Source organism: Ciona robusta, chromosome 9, assembly GCF_009617815.1.
Source record: "Ciona robusta chromosome 9, ASM961781v2".
In the NCBI taxonomy this organism is placed as follows: Eukaryota; Metazoa; Chordata; class Ascidiacea; order Phlebobranchia; family Cionidae; genus Ciona; species Ciona robusta.
The window spans coordinates 1,182,001-1,198,906 of record NC_143243.1 but is presented as its reverse complement, the minus strand read 5'-3'; the positions used below and the strand labels follow the sequence as shown (position 1 = coordinate 1,198,906).

The window sequence follows — 16,906 nt, the reverse complement described above, 5'->3', positions numbered from 1 at the left end:
AAGTCATCAAACGCCAATTTTGACGTCATCAGCACTAGGTATGACGTAATTAACATTATTCATGACGTCATGCTTAACAGTTATGACGTCTACTGGAATTTGAGTGCATAGAGTTTTGATTACCTGCAAACGCTCACATGTTAGAGATAAGAAACGAAACAGCTCGTCCGATTAATATTCCCCATTGTGACGTTTCGGTGTTCTATTCAATAAACTGAATGAGACGACGAAACGTTATATGAGAATAGATTGCCGGAAGAGCTGCTTCCATTGTTATCCGACAGGTGTAATATATACGTCTGGGTGCAAATTTTATATATACGCAAACTAGAGGTAGACATAGCATTGTAATGTGTTAGCGATGACGCAGATTGTATAGGGTAGCATGCAATTGTTTGCTCACAAATACACATTGTATTTTTGTCTAGGCTACAGTCTTACACGTAAACCGAACTGCGACGCGTATTCCGGTATAATTTTTGTGCATTGTAATCTGCGCTTCGCTATTGCCTACGCAATATGACGAGTATAATGCACCAGAGTTTCCTATAAAGATAAAAGCAATCAGATTATATTATGAGGCGGCTGGTGTTTTTGCCGTTTACATTAGAATCAATAATATACTTGTACGAGAGGAAAAGACAGCGTATTAATGTAGTTTAGGAAGTGCAAAATATAACAAAACAACATGTATATAGATATGACTAACCCCAACACACATGTTTTACGCAGGTAAAAAATAACATTTTATAATATTTAACTTTATAAATGCGTCAAACCTTATTCAGCCCCAGGCTTTCACATTGACTTGTTTGGCCCATATAGTATGTGTCAGTGCGTACTATGTAGTGTCCATATATATATACACGATCTAATAGGTTTATATATGACTTTGTATTGTTTACCTTTTACCGACTTCACCTCACCGGCGAAATAAAGAGTCAAGTAAAGAATTACGGATAGCTGTTCCGTCTTTTTGCAGGAAATTCGCTATTAGGGCATAGTTTTTGTATTATCTATGATTACCGGATTGTTATTCCGTTTTTAAAACCCAGTAGAAACATGATGCAGCAAAGTACTTTACATATGTAAAGATTTGCAAAGAACATCTGCGTATAACGTAGGCTGTTACGGTTAGATAGCATGTGTTACGGTTCAACAGGAATTTTATCGAGCAGATTTTTCCCGTTTCCTATACAGCTGTTTTATTCCGGATATATAGTGAGTTAGGCTTTGCTGCTGCTGTAGCTTGTATTATGCAAAGGCAGTGCGTATATATCTGACTCGTGTACTCTTATTATTCAAGCGCACATCGCGCTATAGTGTTTGATGTATACAGTAGGTGTTAGCTTATTTTTAGATAATATACAAAGTTAAATAGGACTGTCGGTTGGTTTGCATTTATTCCGCGGGATCGTTAACCCGAGTTCCCGCGTAATATTACTGAATCGTCGGTGTTAGAATACGCATAAATGTTTGTGCTGGCTTTATAACCAGGGCACAGTAGCATTTGGTGCTAGTGAAGAATCCCCCGCTACATAGCGATAGCAGAATAGGCTGATGGAAAGTGTTAGAGGTTGGTGGTTAGTGGTTATAGGGGTTAGTAGTAAGGGGTTAGCAAATATCAGTGGGGGGAAGATTCTTCACTAGCACCGTGCCTGTGCAATTGTAATATGTTGCTAGAATTGTTAATTTTTATTTTAAAAGTAAAATGTTATGAACTAATACATTTTAATTACTGCTGACATGCAGTGAACAGTGCTTACAGTTACACAATATAAGCCTAGTTTTCATATTTTACATAATAGATGTAATGAAACCATCATGGCCTTCACATACGCTGTGTTTTCTGGTGTTTGTTCAAGTTCTGTATGTATCTGGACACCAGAAACCAAATATTTTATTAATTGTAGCTGACGACTTAGGATTTAATGACGTTGGTTATCACAATCCAGATATATATACACCAAACATTAACAAACTTGCTAAAGATGGTGTTATATTGGAAAGTTATTACGTTCAACCTATTTGTACACCAAGCCGCAGTCAGTTAATGACCGGCAGATACCAAATACACACCGGCCTCCAACATAGTGTTATATTTGCACCACAACCTAATTGCTTGCCAGTGGATGAGATTATTTTGCCACAGAAGCTGAAGGAAGCTGGATACACAACTCATGCTGTTGGGAAATGGCATCTTGGATTTTATAAGAAAGAATGCTTGCCTACAAGTCGAGGTTTTGACACTTTCTATGGTTACTACTGTGGGGCGGAAGATTATTATACAAAACAGGTCCATGCTAATTTTCACTTTGGCAACAAAACCAGAAGAGTTTCTGGCTTTGATTTCCATGATAATAGTAGAACTGCATGGGAGGCAAATGGAACGTACTCAAGCTATTTATACAGAGATAAAGCTGTAAGGATAATAAAATCTCACAACTCCTCTATACCTTTGTTTATGTACCTGCCATTCCAATCTGTTCATTTCCCATTGCAAGTGCCTGCAAAGTATATTAAGAGGTACCGGCATATTAAAGATAGGAAGAGAAGAACTTTTTCAGCAATGGTAACGGCTATGGATGAAGCTATTGGCTCAGTGGTTGATGCTTTGAAGTGGAAGGGGATATGGGAAGATACATTGGTGGTGTTTACTACTGATAATGGTGGGCAGACTTTATTCGGCGGTAATAACTGGCCTTTAAGGGGAAGGAAAGCATCTTTTTGGGAGGGTGGGGTAAGGGGGGTGGGGCTGGTGCGTGGGTATGGTATACGAGACAAGGGAAGGTCTAGTAATGAACTTGTTCATATTTCCGATTGGTTTCCTACATTGCTCTATATTGCTGGTGCAAATGCATCAGGCACTAAACCCTTGGACAGCTACAATGTATGGGATGCTATTGCAAATAAAGATGTGGTCTCACCACGTGTGGAACTTCTCCATAACATTGATCCATTATTTACACGACCTTATACACCAACACCTAAACTTATACCTTACCCAAATAAGCATGGGGTAAATACAACTAAAGGTCACGCTGCTTTACGTTACAAACATTGGAAGTTACATACAGGTGATCCAGGATATGATAAATGGGATTTACCGCCCACAAAATCATATTGTAACCTTAGTGGTATGCATACAAACACTAACAGTAAGTACAAGTCAACACATTTAGTACCGAGTGTCCATCTGTTTGACATCGAAAACGACCCACAAGAACGTAAAAATCTTGCCCAAATTTATCCAAAAGTTGTGGACTTACTGCTGGGAAAGATAGCAATGTACAATAAATCTGCTGTGCCAATAAATTTCCCACCTTATGACCCTAAAAGTAACCCATCTCTTCATGGAGGAGTTTGGAAACCCTGGGAATAAATATCTTGAACTGCCGTTTATCAGATTTAATGCAGTGATGAATCATTAAATCCTACACGAAAAATGTTGGGTTTTTCGAAAAATCAATTTTGCAAATTCGATTCAAAGTTTGCTAACATGTCATTTTTAATCAATACTGGTCCACCAAAATCTCACAAAATTTTAAACAAAAGACCATACAAAAAAATTATTTTCATTCCCATTAGGTGTTACATTGTGCAACACATTATGAATGTACTATATTAGGTCATTGCATTTTCCATGTTTTAAAATCAGTGTTTCTTCTATTTTTGTTTACATTACTACGCAACAGTGTCAGTGAGCATTCAGTTTTATTAATATGGTTGCCATTTTTATTCATTTGGTTACCAGAATAAAATATACATAACCAGTAACCACATAATACATCTAAGTTGCATTTGTTATGTTACATTTTCAGATATTCTGGTTTGGTGGTTAAGTTTGCATTGGATAAAATAATGCCTGCTTGTGATTGGACTGCACTGGTTGTAACATGCAAGACGAAAGATTATGCCGATGCTATCCAAGCACAGCTGGAAATGCGGCAAAAACTTGGGGAGTTATCCAAAGATCTCATGATTCTGTGTATAGAAGACCCACAGGAAGGGTTGGGTAGTGGAGGTGCCACTCTAAACGCACTGCTTGTTGTTACGGAGCTTCTTTCAGCAAAAAACAATTACACTGTTGTAACGTCAGACGTGCTGAAAGGAGCCAAGATTTTGATTTTACATTTTGGTCGTTACTTTCCCTACAATCCACTTGGCCGTGGGTTTGTATCTCTTGCATTGAACCCAGAGGTTGGTGAGTCTGATTGTTTAATGACCAATTTTGACGCTCTTTTCAAGACAGTGTCCACAAACCTTGCTCACAATTCACCACCAGGATTATGGGTGTGCAGCAGTGACATGCTGATTAGTTTTCCTCACAACTATGCAATAAATTGGGACAGTGTAAATATCAATGATGGAGCTGTATGTATATCTGTCCCCAGCACCAAGCAGTACGCCTCATATCATGGTGTGTATAAAATAGGGGCTGACAACAAAGTAAAAGATTTAATTTTTCGTGGTGATGACGCACAGGTCTCCGCTTGCACTATAAACTCAACTGATGGTGTTGTGCCTCTTACGACTGGTATTGTGTTTTTTTCCACTTTTGCTACTGAGCGTTTACTGACCACTCATAACACTCCACCTCTGGATGCTTGCACATATATGGGCATTGACAGTGGGATGGATCCATTGTGTTTATCTCTTTTCTTTGACATTCTTCTTCCTTTGGCTACAGACGTAAACGAGAAAGAGTTCATAAAAGGTCAACGATCTGGCGCTTTTGGTCAGGAAGATAAGAAACCGCTGGGAAAAGATAAGCAACTCATGCGAAATGCACGATCTGTTCTTTGGAAGCATTTACGCGACCTACCACTTACTGCAGTGCATATTGATGTAGGTTCACATTGTTATTTAGATATGTCAGAACCTCCGTCAAAGTACTGCGATGTTTTATTGAACCAGTGCCCTGAGATTAGTGGTTTTAAACCTTCAAAACAAGTGCATTCCTACGTTCATAGTAACAGTGTTATTGGAGATAAGGTTTTACTTATAAATAGCATTATCGATTCATGTGTGACCGTGGGATCGAACACAACCATAATTCATTCTCATATAACAGAAAATATGATCATCGGAAAGAATTGTTATTTATGTGGCATAGACAAGCAATCAAGCTTTGTTGTGCCTAATTCCAACATTCCCAGCAACAGTTCTATAATAGGAACTTATGTCAATTTACCTACTACCGCCCGTGTGTTTGTAAGCATGCATAGTCAAGGAAAACTTTTATCCGATAACGATAATGTGGAAGATGTAACCATCAACTCAATGGGTGAAATCATCTCCACACAAAGCAATGTCATAAAACCTGAAGTAGAACACGCCAAACTTCTGCCATTTAGTTACAGAAATGTTCTTGCCAAAGCAAGTTTCGATGAGCACAAATCAACTTTATTTATGGCTAAACTTGTTCCAATGCTACATTCCAATCAGGCTGTTAATATCTCTGACTCGATGGTCTTGCTTAAAAAGCACATCTCGAAAACAGAGTATGAAAAATGGCTTTCTAGTGTCCGATGTTCATTTTGTGAAGTTTTGGAAAACGTTAATCATATGAAAGAGTTTAAATACGGGATGAACATGTACTTTGATGTGGCGTGTAAAAAAGTCTCTGAGATCCTAATGCAGAACCATGATATCAGCCTTCTGCCTTTTTTCAAGATGTTTACAGTTAATGGGGAACACGGGAGGGTGTTGGAGTTATTGGATCAAATTGCTATTGACTCTGTAAGTGGGAATGTTGGATTGAAGAAGAGGCCAGATATATCTGCTCGTGCCTTTGCATGTATCGCAGATGTTCTGGGATTCATGGCCGGTGCAAAAGGTGGCTTGCGTAGTGGGCCTGCGTCTAACAAACAGTGGAAGCAACCGTTACATTACTTGGAAGAAGGCAGGATAGAGGAAGGTGTAAGAGCATTGGCAAACATCAGGAAATCTTGGATTAATCATCCTGACCAATTAACAAGGGCAGCAAGACATTATGAAGGTGCTGAACAGATTCTTATCCGGCACGCTGTTATGAGTGTTTCGTCCTTTGTGAAATTGGTTCCATCTGTACAAGCACAGAGCAATACATGGTACATAGCTGAGTGTCCGGCCAGGATTGATCTATCTGGTGGATGGACGGACACTCCACCAGTGTGTTATGAACATGGTGGCGCTGTTGTTAATGCTGCAATATTACTTGATGGTAAGCGACCTATCGGTGCAAGAATACGCAAGCTAGACACCCCTGTGGTTTTACTTACTCTGCTTGGACAAGATGACAGCTCAACTCAAATCATTGAGTGTACGTCAAAGGAGCAGTTCCTTGACTACTACCAGCCACAAGCCCCTGCTGCTTTACTTAAAGCTTGCTTTATATTAGCAAAGATAATTGACCTGGAGTCGGATGTGAGTCTTGAAAATCATCTTAAAGATGAATTCGGTGGTGGTTTTGAACTCCAGACGTGGTCCATGCTTCCCAGAGGTTCAGGACTTGGTACAAGTAGCATATTAGCCGGTGCTGTTATGAGTGTTTTGTACCGTGCAGCTGGGTACAGTGCAGATGCGGATGCCATCATTCACTCTGTGCTGCTTGTAGAACAAATGCTAACCACAGGGGGTGGTTGGCAAGATCAAGTGGGCGGGTGTATTGGTGGGGTGAAAATTGGTCGGTCGGAGAAAATTCTTCCCTTGCGTGTGACTGTTGAGATGCTCGTACTCACTGATGAACAAGCTGAAAAATTCAACAAACATCTGAAGCTTGTGTACACGGGGAAGACCAGATTGGCTCGCAATCTACTTCAGAATGTTTTACGTAACTGGTACGCAAGGAGGACTGAGATATTGGATATTTGTAAAGGGTTAAAGGAGAATGCAGAGGATTGTGCTGTGGCATTCAGTGAGGGCAGTGTTGAGCGTGTGGGAAAGTGTGTGGAGACTTATTGGAAGCAGAAGAAGATGATGGCTACTGGTTGTGAGCCAGAAGTGTGTGCGCGTATGATGGAAGCACTGAGACCTTACTGTTATGGCCAATCACTTTGTGGAGCTGGGGGTGGCGGCTTCATGTATGTTCTAATGAAAGAAGAACACCCAAATGACTTTATACGAGATATATTGAAAAATATTGAAGGAGCTCAAGATGCAGTTGTGTATAATGTTGAGATTGATAGACTTGGAATGGTCTGTCACAAATCCCCTATATCTTAATAGAGTCTAATAAACTGTACAGCATATGCTGCATATAACATTGTATCATGCACCCATGGTATCTAGAATGTAGCCAGAGTAGGCTTATTACCATTTTTAGCGCTAGCAGCATGTATGTTGTAATCATAATGAACTACATACTTTCAGCTTGCTTTTTAAATATCTTTATTGTTGTTCAGTAAATACCTATAAGACCAAAATATACAACAGTATTTTGACTTTATTTCCACATGTTCCCATCCATTGATTCACAATGCAATATTTTGTTATTTTGTAATGATAAATCTCTATGTTGAGATTATTGCTTATGCCTATTTAGTTTATTTAATTTACCAGTTCCCTGCTTCTGTCTAAACATTTAACAATCACCATATTTAATATTCCTTTCTTATAATTCATTCTTCTTTTGAAAAACAATTAATCCTTTATTTGTTTTAATTGTGATACCAGTTAAAGTACACCTTGCATTAGATGAGAAAGGGATTTTAGTGGCCCACACAGCCTTTTATTATTATTAGCCTATTATATATATATATATTAATATGTATATATATATATATATATATATATATTGTAATTGGTGATGTATTTTGGAAAGTTGTGTTGCTGAAGTTTTGGTATTTATTTATTTTTATTTGTGTTTCCCAAAAGAGTTGAGACGCACCAATGAAAACAATGTCTTAATAAATTCTTCAATCTATTTGTATGAAAATTTCATTTTTTATTTAACATTTGCAATACCTGATGTGAATATATATGGGCTACCTTGGTATATCCTGGTACTGTAATAGAATCATGTTTCTTGTGTTACAACCTAGGGCTAATTTTATATGCATGTCTTAGCACTTTTACAAATCCCTCTAGTCAACCTGCAAATGGGTAAAAGTTTTGTTTGTCATTTATTTGAAGCTTGTCTGTAAAATTGTGTTTCTGATTTTTCATTTGGGATTTTAAAAGAAATTTGTTGATTTCCAAGGAATTACCGTTTTACTGCATTTGCCTTTAATGAACCAATTTGTTGATTATTTTTAATCATTCTTAGATGTAATTTAGAATTAAGTTTACTTGTTATTATGACTTCTGTTGTGGCTCAAGGCCACCAGGAAAGCTTGGAGAAGAAGTTTTTTGATTTGGTTATTCAACCAAATAAATATGAAGTTCCAATTAAACCGGAACCGAACTCAAAAAAAGTCCCAACTTATTCGGATAAAGTAAAATCTTCTGTTCGTAAACAAAAGGCAGAAAACAACAAGGAAAATGCAATAAACCCGCCAATTGTGAGTTTTCTATATCTATTATTAAACCTTCTATAAAGTATATAGGTTTGTGTTGTATATTGTAGGCACACTACAACACGTGAATAAGATATTGGCAATTCATTCCAACCTTTGGAAAAATTTGTTTGCGCAATTATATACCAATACACTGGTATGCTGGGCCCACCCATGTTATAACAACTGACGTTGGCCCGCCATGCGATAATAAATAAGTCGCATATGTCTTGACTCTTAACTCAGAAACGGGGACGAGGTGTATGAAATAAATCACTCGTGTTATACCGACTGTAGTTTTCCTGCTATGCAAGTTAAAATAAATGTCATTCATTTATATTTATCCCTTTATTCGCTTACATGAAGTATTTCATCAGAACTTTATTATCATTACTACAATATACATATCAGTTAAAATATTTGGTCATGTTATTATTTTGCTAAATTAACCAGTTATATTTTTTCAGATTACCCCTGACATGTTGTTGAGTCCACTCCACATAACTATGGTTCCCAACCCTTCTACATCTATTCTACAATCTCGGGTTCAACAAGAGGTAAATACATGAACACTATGTAGCAAGTTACAACCATGTTTAGCCTTCATGTGGTTTATATTTAGCGACCCCCATCGCCATCAAACATTTTTAGACTTATTGAACAAACTCCATTTTTATTCCTGATTACAGGTGGCTGTACACAGTATCCGGCATACGAATTCGCTTGCGAAGTCGTATACAAACCCATTACCGAGTTCCGCATGCGGCAGCGAAATCGGGACAAAACAGACAAAACGGATGAATTCCGGATACTGTACACAGCCACCTTAACACAATGTAGCCAGCTGCATCTATGGTTTGATAAGCTTGGTGCAATTACTGTTTCAATCTTTATGCAGCACACCTGAATATTAAGCGGAATTTATATCAATGAAACTTTTGGTTTTCAAAGCTGCATTAACATAGCTTTTTTTGTTAATGCAACAAAGAGCGTTCAGCCTTATTCTAAATTAAAGACCTCTTGAAGTGCTGCAGCACCTCGTCCATTCACAAAACATTTTATCAAAAACTGAAACATTTTATCAAAAACTAAAACATTTTATTAGCAACCAAACCAAATACAACAAGAATGCTTTTTTTTATCATGACCCAGGGGTTGTGACAGTTTATGGCAACTGTAAATTCTATTTCTATTCATTATTAGATCATTTCCAACAAATAAAATTAATACAACTCCTACATTAGGTGAAAGATGCAGAACACAAAGCATTGCTGATCAGCAGAAACCATAAGATGATGGTTAAAGTTAAAAGTGATGATAATAGTGAGGTTGAAACCGAAGTAAAGCAAGTGTCTGTTCCACAGGTAATTGGGTGTGCAGGAATGTTGATGTTAAAATAAGCAGTGTAGCATCTAACCAGCGGTGCAGGCTGTTAATCTCCCATTACTTCTCAAACCATTTTGTTGTCTCCTATAAAACTCCAAAGGTGTCTATATGTTGTCCCTTTAAGTTGTATGTTTGTGTCCCATTTAAATTCCTTAACTCTGTCTGTATTGTTTTTTGTATATATGTTTTCCATGTTTTATTTTATAAGTATATAACCTAAGATTTGTGGGTTTTTTGGATCGTTACAATTATGTGCTGCTCATTACAATTATGTGCTGCTGGTGTCAACATCTTTTTGAACTGAGTGACCTTGAGACTTTCACAGGCAAAGGAATGGTTGAATATTCATACCATCTCATGTGTACTCCAATTTCCTTTTGTTAAAAGGTTCAATGAGTTGGAGCTGAATGCTGGCGTTGATATTATCATTGTGGTGTAACGGTAATCCAGGCGTGTTGGGAAGGGTTTTATGGTCACGTCAGTTTACTTTCATTGCCAAATTCATTTAAATTCATTGATACAAAACAAGTCTATTAGTTTTTGGGAATGGCTGGGCTACTAGATTGAGTGTAAGCAATAAGCAGTGATCAATATTAAGGGTATATGTCGAAAACTTCATGCAACTTTAGAGTTCTTTCTCTTTTCTATTAATTTTGTGCACTTGTTTTCCTTCCCTTGTGTTTCAAGCAACTCACAGAAACAAGGTTTAGATTTGTACCTCTATATAGCAGTGAGGCATACTGTTACATACATTTCTCCAAACCTTGCCTATTTTTAGATAGGGTAAACTGATGTTTCTGACAGCCAAATATATACAATCTCAAATATATAAAAATTGAAGAAGAATAACTTATCATGGCTGCACCACTATTATACTTCAGTAGATCAATGTTTAACTCCTATTACCACAGCTGCAGGCAGTGGCGCACCCAGGGGGGGGGGGTGGATTAGGGGGACCAGGCCCCCCCTTTTTGATATCAATAAATGGTTAACAAGCGTCACAGTGTAAAATTCGAGAATTCGTTGATGGGAACGCATCGGCTCGTGCACTCGTCTGCCTGAGTGTATGTGTGTGCGTGCGTGCGTGCGGGAGGTTACGTGTGTTTTGGCAGGCATGGAATCAGTTGGCGTTAAACGGCCGCGAACTCGTCCCTCGTTAAACTATGCTACATTACACGACCGCGAACTCGTCCTCCCATTAAACGACGCTACATTACACGTCCGTGAAATTGGCCCCCCCCTTTATTTCCGTCTGGGTGCGCCACTGGCTGCAGGGCAGATAATGTCCTATTTCTTATACATAGTAATACCTTAAATGCATTTCCCTTATATTTCCACAGGTTATTGAGCTTGGTTTGGTTGGTGTGTTTGAACTTATCCGCGAAACTTCCAGTCAACATAAGAAGTTATGTTGTAAGGCGCTTCGTGCATTGTTAAACATGCTACAGGAGCAACAACTTGGTGGAATGAGGAGCGAACCACGACAAGTTTTGGGTAAGAAGCTGTTAAACCAGCGTTTCTTAAACTGGGGTAAATTTACCCCTGGGGGTAAATTCCTCATATTTAGAGGGTAAATGAGCTACGAATCTAAATTCACATCAGTTGACGAGACAGAAAATTGAGCAAATTCTAGTACTTTAACAGATGAAAACACCTCGTTGCAAAAAAGCTATCGCATCCGTTGCATAATATACCTGATTTGATTAGCATTTGGTGCTTTTTAATAAATGAGCACCATGTTACATATTGTGGGTAAATCTGATAAGCATCTTTGTTGAAATGGTCAAGCATACAACGAAGTTTAAGAACCACTGTGTTAAATGAAGGTGTCAAGTTTTAACAAAATCAAGGGGAAAATAAAGTTTAACCCATGTTTAAGCCTGGGTTGTCATCGCTGAAATGCAGTGTAAATCATGTGGGATTTCTTAATGATTAATGTGGTGGATGCAATATACTTGGCTCTGCTTATTTGCAGATCATTTGCTTGTGTTTGTTCGTGTAAACTGCTTTCATTTTTGTTTTGCTTTTAAACATTCTCATTATTTATTTCACAATCCTAAAAAAGTCAATTTTGTTTCAAACCCATTTATTGACCTCAACGTAAGTTTATGTTTAATTTTTTTGCTCTAGAAAATTTGTTCACAATGCTGTTGGAGTTATCTCGTTTGCCTGATGATGATTTTGCGAAAGAAGAAGCGGAGAGCATTTTGTCTTCAACATCATTGCCGGGGATTGGACCTTACATGGACGGGATCAGTGGTATGCTGGGTTATGGGCGCCAAACTTGTTTATTTTAACAAAGTAGAATTTAATTTTATTTAATTTCTAGTTTTATTTTGTTTTATACTTGTCAATGTCACTTTTAAATTGGGAATTTTTCATGTTGCTCATTTTTACACTTTTTATCAGTGTTTCCTTATTTTAGTTGCAGATTCTATTCCTTCCCTTGCAAGTTCATGTCTTCTTAGTTTGGTATTTGCGTGGGGCAACACTGCAAAAATGATGACTGTTGTTTCTGTGTTTGTGGCTGAATGCTCAAACCAGAAATATCCTTTGCTTATTCAGGTCAATAAAGTTTTTACCAAAGTTTTGATGTTTTTGTAGTTTGTTTTTATCACAGTAACTTTACTATGATAGATAAAACTATTGATAAGCATATCCTGAAAGTGGAAATGAATAATCCATTTGCCGACAGACTTTTATCAAATATCTAATTCTTTTACATGAAAAAAACAAATTTGTTTTTCACGTTGGACTCAGTAGTTAAGAACTTGCTACAGAATAAAAATAGTTGAGTAAAAATGTTAAAAATAAGTGTGGCCGCTAAACCCCAAGTTTTTATCATCACTAATATTTATATACCTGTTCAAATCAGGTCCCCAGCAACTTTGTAGAGTTACAACGAACAGTATTGGCAGCTTCTTTGGGCAATATGAGCGTGCCTTCACCGCTACAGAACGGAATCAACAGAACTGCTGTGTTTGCTTCTTGGAAAATTGAAGGCACGTGGATCAGATTTCTACTTGTTTTGTTGCTTTGTTCAATCTATTTGACTTCAAAGTGTTAAGTTTTTGTATAACACTGGTTTGTTAAGGATATGTTGTAACTTGGATGTGGTCAAAAACAGTTTACAAAAACATAGTTTGAAAGAAGTTTGGTAACTTATACAAAGACATGAATATACATTTATAATAATATTTACATAGTAATCTGTGGAAGTGTTATTCTATTTCCTAGTGTGGTGGGGTAACTAAAGTCGATATAACACAGGTGTTCTGTTTCATAAACCTTTTGCCCGCTTATGAGTTGCCACGCAACTTAGTGTGCTCAATTATTTTAAGGGGATTGATTCCAGGGTTGGCCTATAATTCATCACCCAGTTGTAAGCACTTATTGCAACATGTCTATTGTCTAACACTCTTATTATATTTCCTTTCAGAACACACCAGACTTTTCCCTACAAGACCCACCCCCATATCAATCCAGTGTGACGGGGTATATTTATACTGCTTGTTTAGTGATGGGACCTTAGCCAAGATAGGCTCTGGTTACCAAACCACTCTACCTGGCAAAGTCTACAAGCTATCATGCTTGTTTAACTTGGAATCTTTTCCACAAGAACACCACATTCCAACCAAAATCTTCTATTTCAAGGTATGCCTCATATGCCCACTTATTCTTGCTTGTGTAAGTACCAAACCTGGAAGGCAGGGTGGGCAGACGTCTGCTAAAATATTTTGTAAAATTGTTTAAGCAAAAAAAAAAAACAAACAGAAAACTTTTGGAAAAAAAATGTTCGAAAGTGTAGTATTACCCAAGACACTTAATTAGTAATTACAATACTGTTTAAACCAGTTGGAACAAACAGTATAATCAATCAAATTTCATTTGATGAAGACAATTGTATGTCTAACTCTGCCTTCCTTCCTTTTATACCAGTTTGACAGCTATCCCTGCTTGCCGTATTATTTAATATTAAAACCTCCACCCACAGGGAGCCCTTCATGTGCTAACGATGGCTTCAAAATTATTTGTGATAAATCGTTCAACATTTGAATTGACTTTCCTGATGGATTTTCCACAAACTGGCTTGTGGTTTTGTGATAATGAAGGTCCATGTTCACTTCTGCCATTGCCGGATGAGGTAAAACTAAACTGAACAGTTTATGCAAATTTTCTGTGTAGGTTTTCTAAACTGTTGGCTGCGGTTTTCTAATTATTTTGGGAAAATTTAAAAGCACTAAGTTTATAAACAAGTTTTGACGTATTGTGTGAAATTATAAACTGTTAGTTTTCAAACTTGGTTTGCCATGTACAGATCCATATAGTCCTTGTTATAGTGGTTGAACAGCAAATACTTAAGCTTTAACCCACTGTATATATTAAGAGTGAAGAAAAGGTCTTGTGTAAACAACCTTTAATTGCATATTTTCCTTTGTGTTTAACTGTTATTCTAAAGTAAAATGAAATGTAGTGTTAACCAAAATATATATTACATAAATACACTGTGCTGAAAATCCACAACACTTTAAAAAATTAGTTTTAAAATTTCACAGAAAACATATTGCTTGTCATTAAACAATACATATGTCAAGAAATTATTTTCCCCATCGTGTTTTGACCGCTATTTGAAAGTAAAACGCACTGTTTTCTGTATGCTAATAAATAAATGGACTGTTTAATGCTAAAAATTCACAATAATGTATAATTTAATTAAGTCTCAATATTTTGTAGGACGCATATTGTTTGTTTTTCCATGAGTTGGATTCAAACCGAATAAACTTGAAATATCAAATCAAGACACATCCAACAAAGAAACATCTGATATCTATGGGTTCCCATCTAAGTTACAACCCTATACAAGATGCTGGCCATGGTAAATATATGTTTTGTAAAACAAGCATTGTCACGTTTAAGAGTGACGGATGGATTTCAGTTGGAATTAACTACCGAAAGTGTCTCGAAGCTGGTCCCGTTTATCACCATAGCTAAACTTCTTGCTTTTTCTTCTTACTCACAACCACGCGTAACTCAGTTCACTCTTGTATATCATATGCAGTGGCGCAGCCAGGGGGGTTTAGGGGGGCGCGACCCCCTCTCCATTTAAACCCCCCAAAAAATTAACAAAAACATTTTTTTGAAAATTTTCACTGATCATATGTATAAGGAATAGCAACACTTTACCCATAAGAGCATGAATTCGTGACAAGTATATGGCTGTGGCAAAGTTAACGTTTAACCAGTTAACCGAGCCTATTCAGTTAACTGCTAACAGAAAGTTCAAGTCGTTTACAGAATTACGACGTCATAGGACATACTTGTGTATTAATTTGTTTGACCTGGCAATTGATTACAACAATATAGCAATTTATAGGTGGATTGTTTGCTTCATAATTGCAATGCACACATTCATTATTTAGCCGGCAGGTGCTTTAAAACAGCCGGCAGGTGCTTTAAAACAAGTTGAATACGAATAAGAAAGCATTACTTTGACGTTAAGAACGTTTGCGCGAGTAATCATGGCATTGTAATTGTCCGTTGTAAAGTTGCCTTTAATTCGCGAAAGAAAAGCGATAAACAATACGCTTTTATTAGGAATACACTTGTATTGGTTAACCGGTTCAAACTGAACGGTTAAACAAAAGGTGGAAAAATCCACAGCTCTAGACAAGTATAATATTATATTACGACTGCTACCAGGCTTAATATAAATATCATTTTTCGGTTCATCTTGTTTGTAGAAAACTTTAATTGAGTTTCACGCTTGGTCTGCCATTCGGCAAGACACGGATCGCTGCCTGTCTGCACCTGCAACAAGTTTATATTATATATTCACATATATACTATAAATACATGTGCAGTTTATGTACTAATGTAATAGTTTTTAACTACAGTTTCAAAATGCTTTAAAAATCTTTTTAAGTGGTTGGTAGAATTGGTCAACTCTGGCTTGCATCCTCCCATTAAATATCATTTGACCTCACCTGTAAAGAAAAATAACAGTAAAATGATATTTCTATACTAATACAGTGGTAAAAATATGTAATTGCGATTTCTAATAAAAAATCTAAATAAATATATATGTATATTAAATATGGCAGTAAATATTTACTTGAATATTAAAATACCACCAATGTTTCAGACTCCAATGAAATAGTCGAGGTAAAGGTGGGTAAAGAGTTTTCTCTTTCCCTCAATAGTAAAGGTGAAGTGTTGTATGCTGGGAAGTCCGATGCTTTAGGAATGACTAAGGTCAGTGCTTGTTTGTTTTTAATTTATAGTAAAATATAAGTGGAAAGTGCTAAAGTTACACTCATAGTTGTCAAACATAGGGAAGTTATTGATTAATGTGGTGAATGCAATATACTTTGGCTCTGCTTGTATAGACACCTAACAGCAGAGTAAAATCTGGGGTGAAATTGTTGAAATACAGTTACACTCATAGTTATCAAACACTCATAGTTGTCGTACATAGGGAACCTCATTGATTAATGTGGTTTATACAATATACTTTAGCTCTGCTTGTTTGTATGGGCACTTAACAAAAGAGTAAAACCTATTTTAAGGTATAAAACTGGGTGCTAAAATATATGATGTTAAATGATATTCTTGCTATGGTTTTTTACTTGATTTGTAATCTTTAACTCCTTAGGGACGAGTAGTGCAAATATGCATTTTGAAACAGGTGTTCACATAAAAGTTCATAATTTTGTTTATAGTAGGTAAAATTTCTTACAGTTGGTTTTATTTGAAAGAGGAAGGAATTATCCACCAATATAACGTTTGAAAAAGGCATCATAGCATTTAAAAGTTTTTACCAAACTTAATTTGAAAACCGTAATGTATTTTTTAAGAAGATGGTCTATATTCTGCCCAAAAATCAAGGTTTTAACGTCATTCTGTCCAATAAAAGCGATTTTATTTGATCTCTATGTTGCTCTGGGGCTTCCCCGTCTAAGTTACCGGTTAAAAATGTGGTTTTGCGTAAAAACGGCTATGTCAGCTGTTTTTGCAAGTTTTTTAGGTATTCTGAAGCAATTTTT

General features: G+C 36.8%; 3 protein-coding genes across 9 annotated transcripts in view; all 3 read left to right on the top strand.

Moving 5' to 3' along the window:
• The first annotated feature begins 751 nt into the window (after nt 1-751).
• Nucleotides 752-3,822, top strand: LOC149730611 (arylsulfatase B-like). The gene has a single exon (XM_089885631.1). The coding sequence runs from the start codon at nt 1,814-1,816 to the stop codon at nt 3,380-3,382; it is 1,569 nt and encodes a 522-aa protein (XP_089741757.1). The 5' UTR covers nt 752-1,813; the 3' UTR covers nt 3,383-3,822.
• Nucleotides 3,823-3,861: 39 nt separating this feature from the next.
• Nucleotides 3,862-8,249, top strand: LOC149730610 (L-fucose kinase-like). The gene has a single exon (XM_089885590.1). The coding sequence runs from the start codon at nt 3,862-3,864 to the stop codon at nt 7,204-7,206; it is 3,345 nt and encodes a 1,114-aa protein (XP_089741716.1). The 3' UTR covers nt 7,207-8,249.
• Nucleotides 8,250-8,262: 13 nt separating this feature from the next.
• LOC149730608 (E3 ubiquitin-protein ligase MYCBP2-like) overlaps nt 8,263-16,906 on the top strand; it is a 65,441-nt gene continuing 56,797 nt past the window's right edge. For all 7 annotated transcript variants that reach the window (XM_089885577.1, XM_089885572.1, XM_089885576.1 and 4 more), the window contains exons 1-11: nt 8,263-8,483; nt 8,945-9,034; nt 9,722-9,841; nt 11,204-11,357; nt 11,994-12,122; nt 12,289-12,428; nt 12,739-12,865; nt 13,303-13,517; nt 13,858-14,007; nt 14,598-14,739; nt 16,006-16,115. In XM_089885577.1, coding sequence (XP_089741703.1) covers nt 8,280-8,483; nt 8,945-9,034; nt 9,722-9,841; nt 11,204-11,357; nt 11,994-12,122; nt 12,289-12,428; nt 12,739-12,865; nt 13,303-13,517; nt 13,858-14,007; nt 14,598-14,739; nt 16,006-16,115 — 1,581 coding nt within the window. In that variant the 5' untranslated portion in view covers nt 8,263-8,279. The remainder of the gene's footprint in view (nt 8,484-8,944; nt 9,035-9,721; nt 9,842-11,203; nt 11,358-11,993; nt 12,123-12,288; nt 12,429-12,738; nt 12,866-13,302; nt 13,518-13,857; nt 14,008-14,597; nt 14,740-16,005; nt 16,116-16,906) is intronic.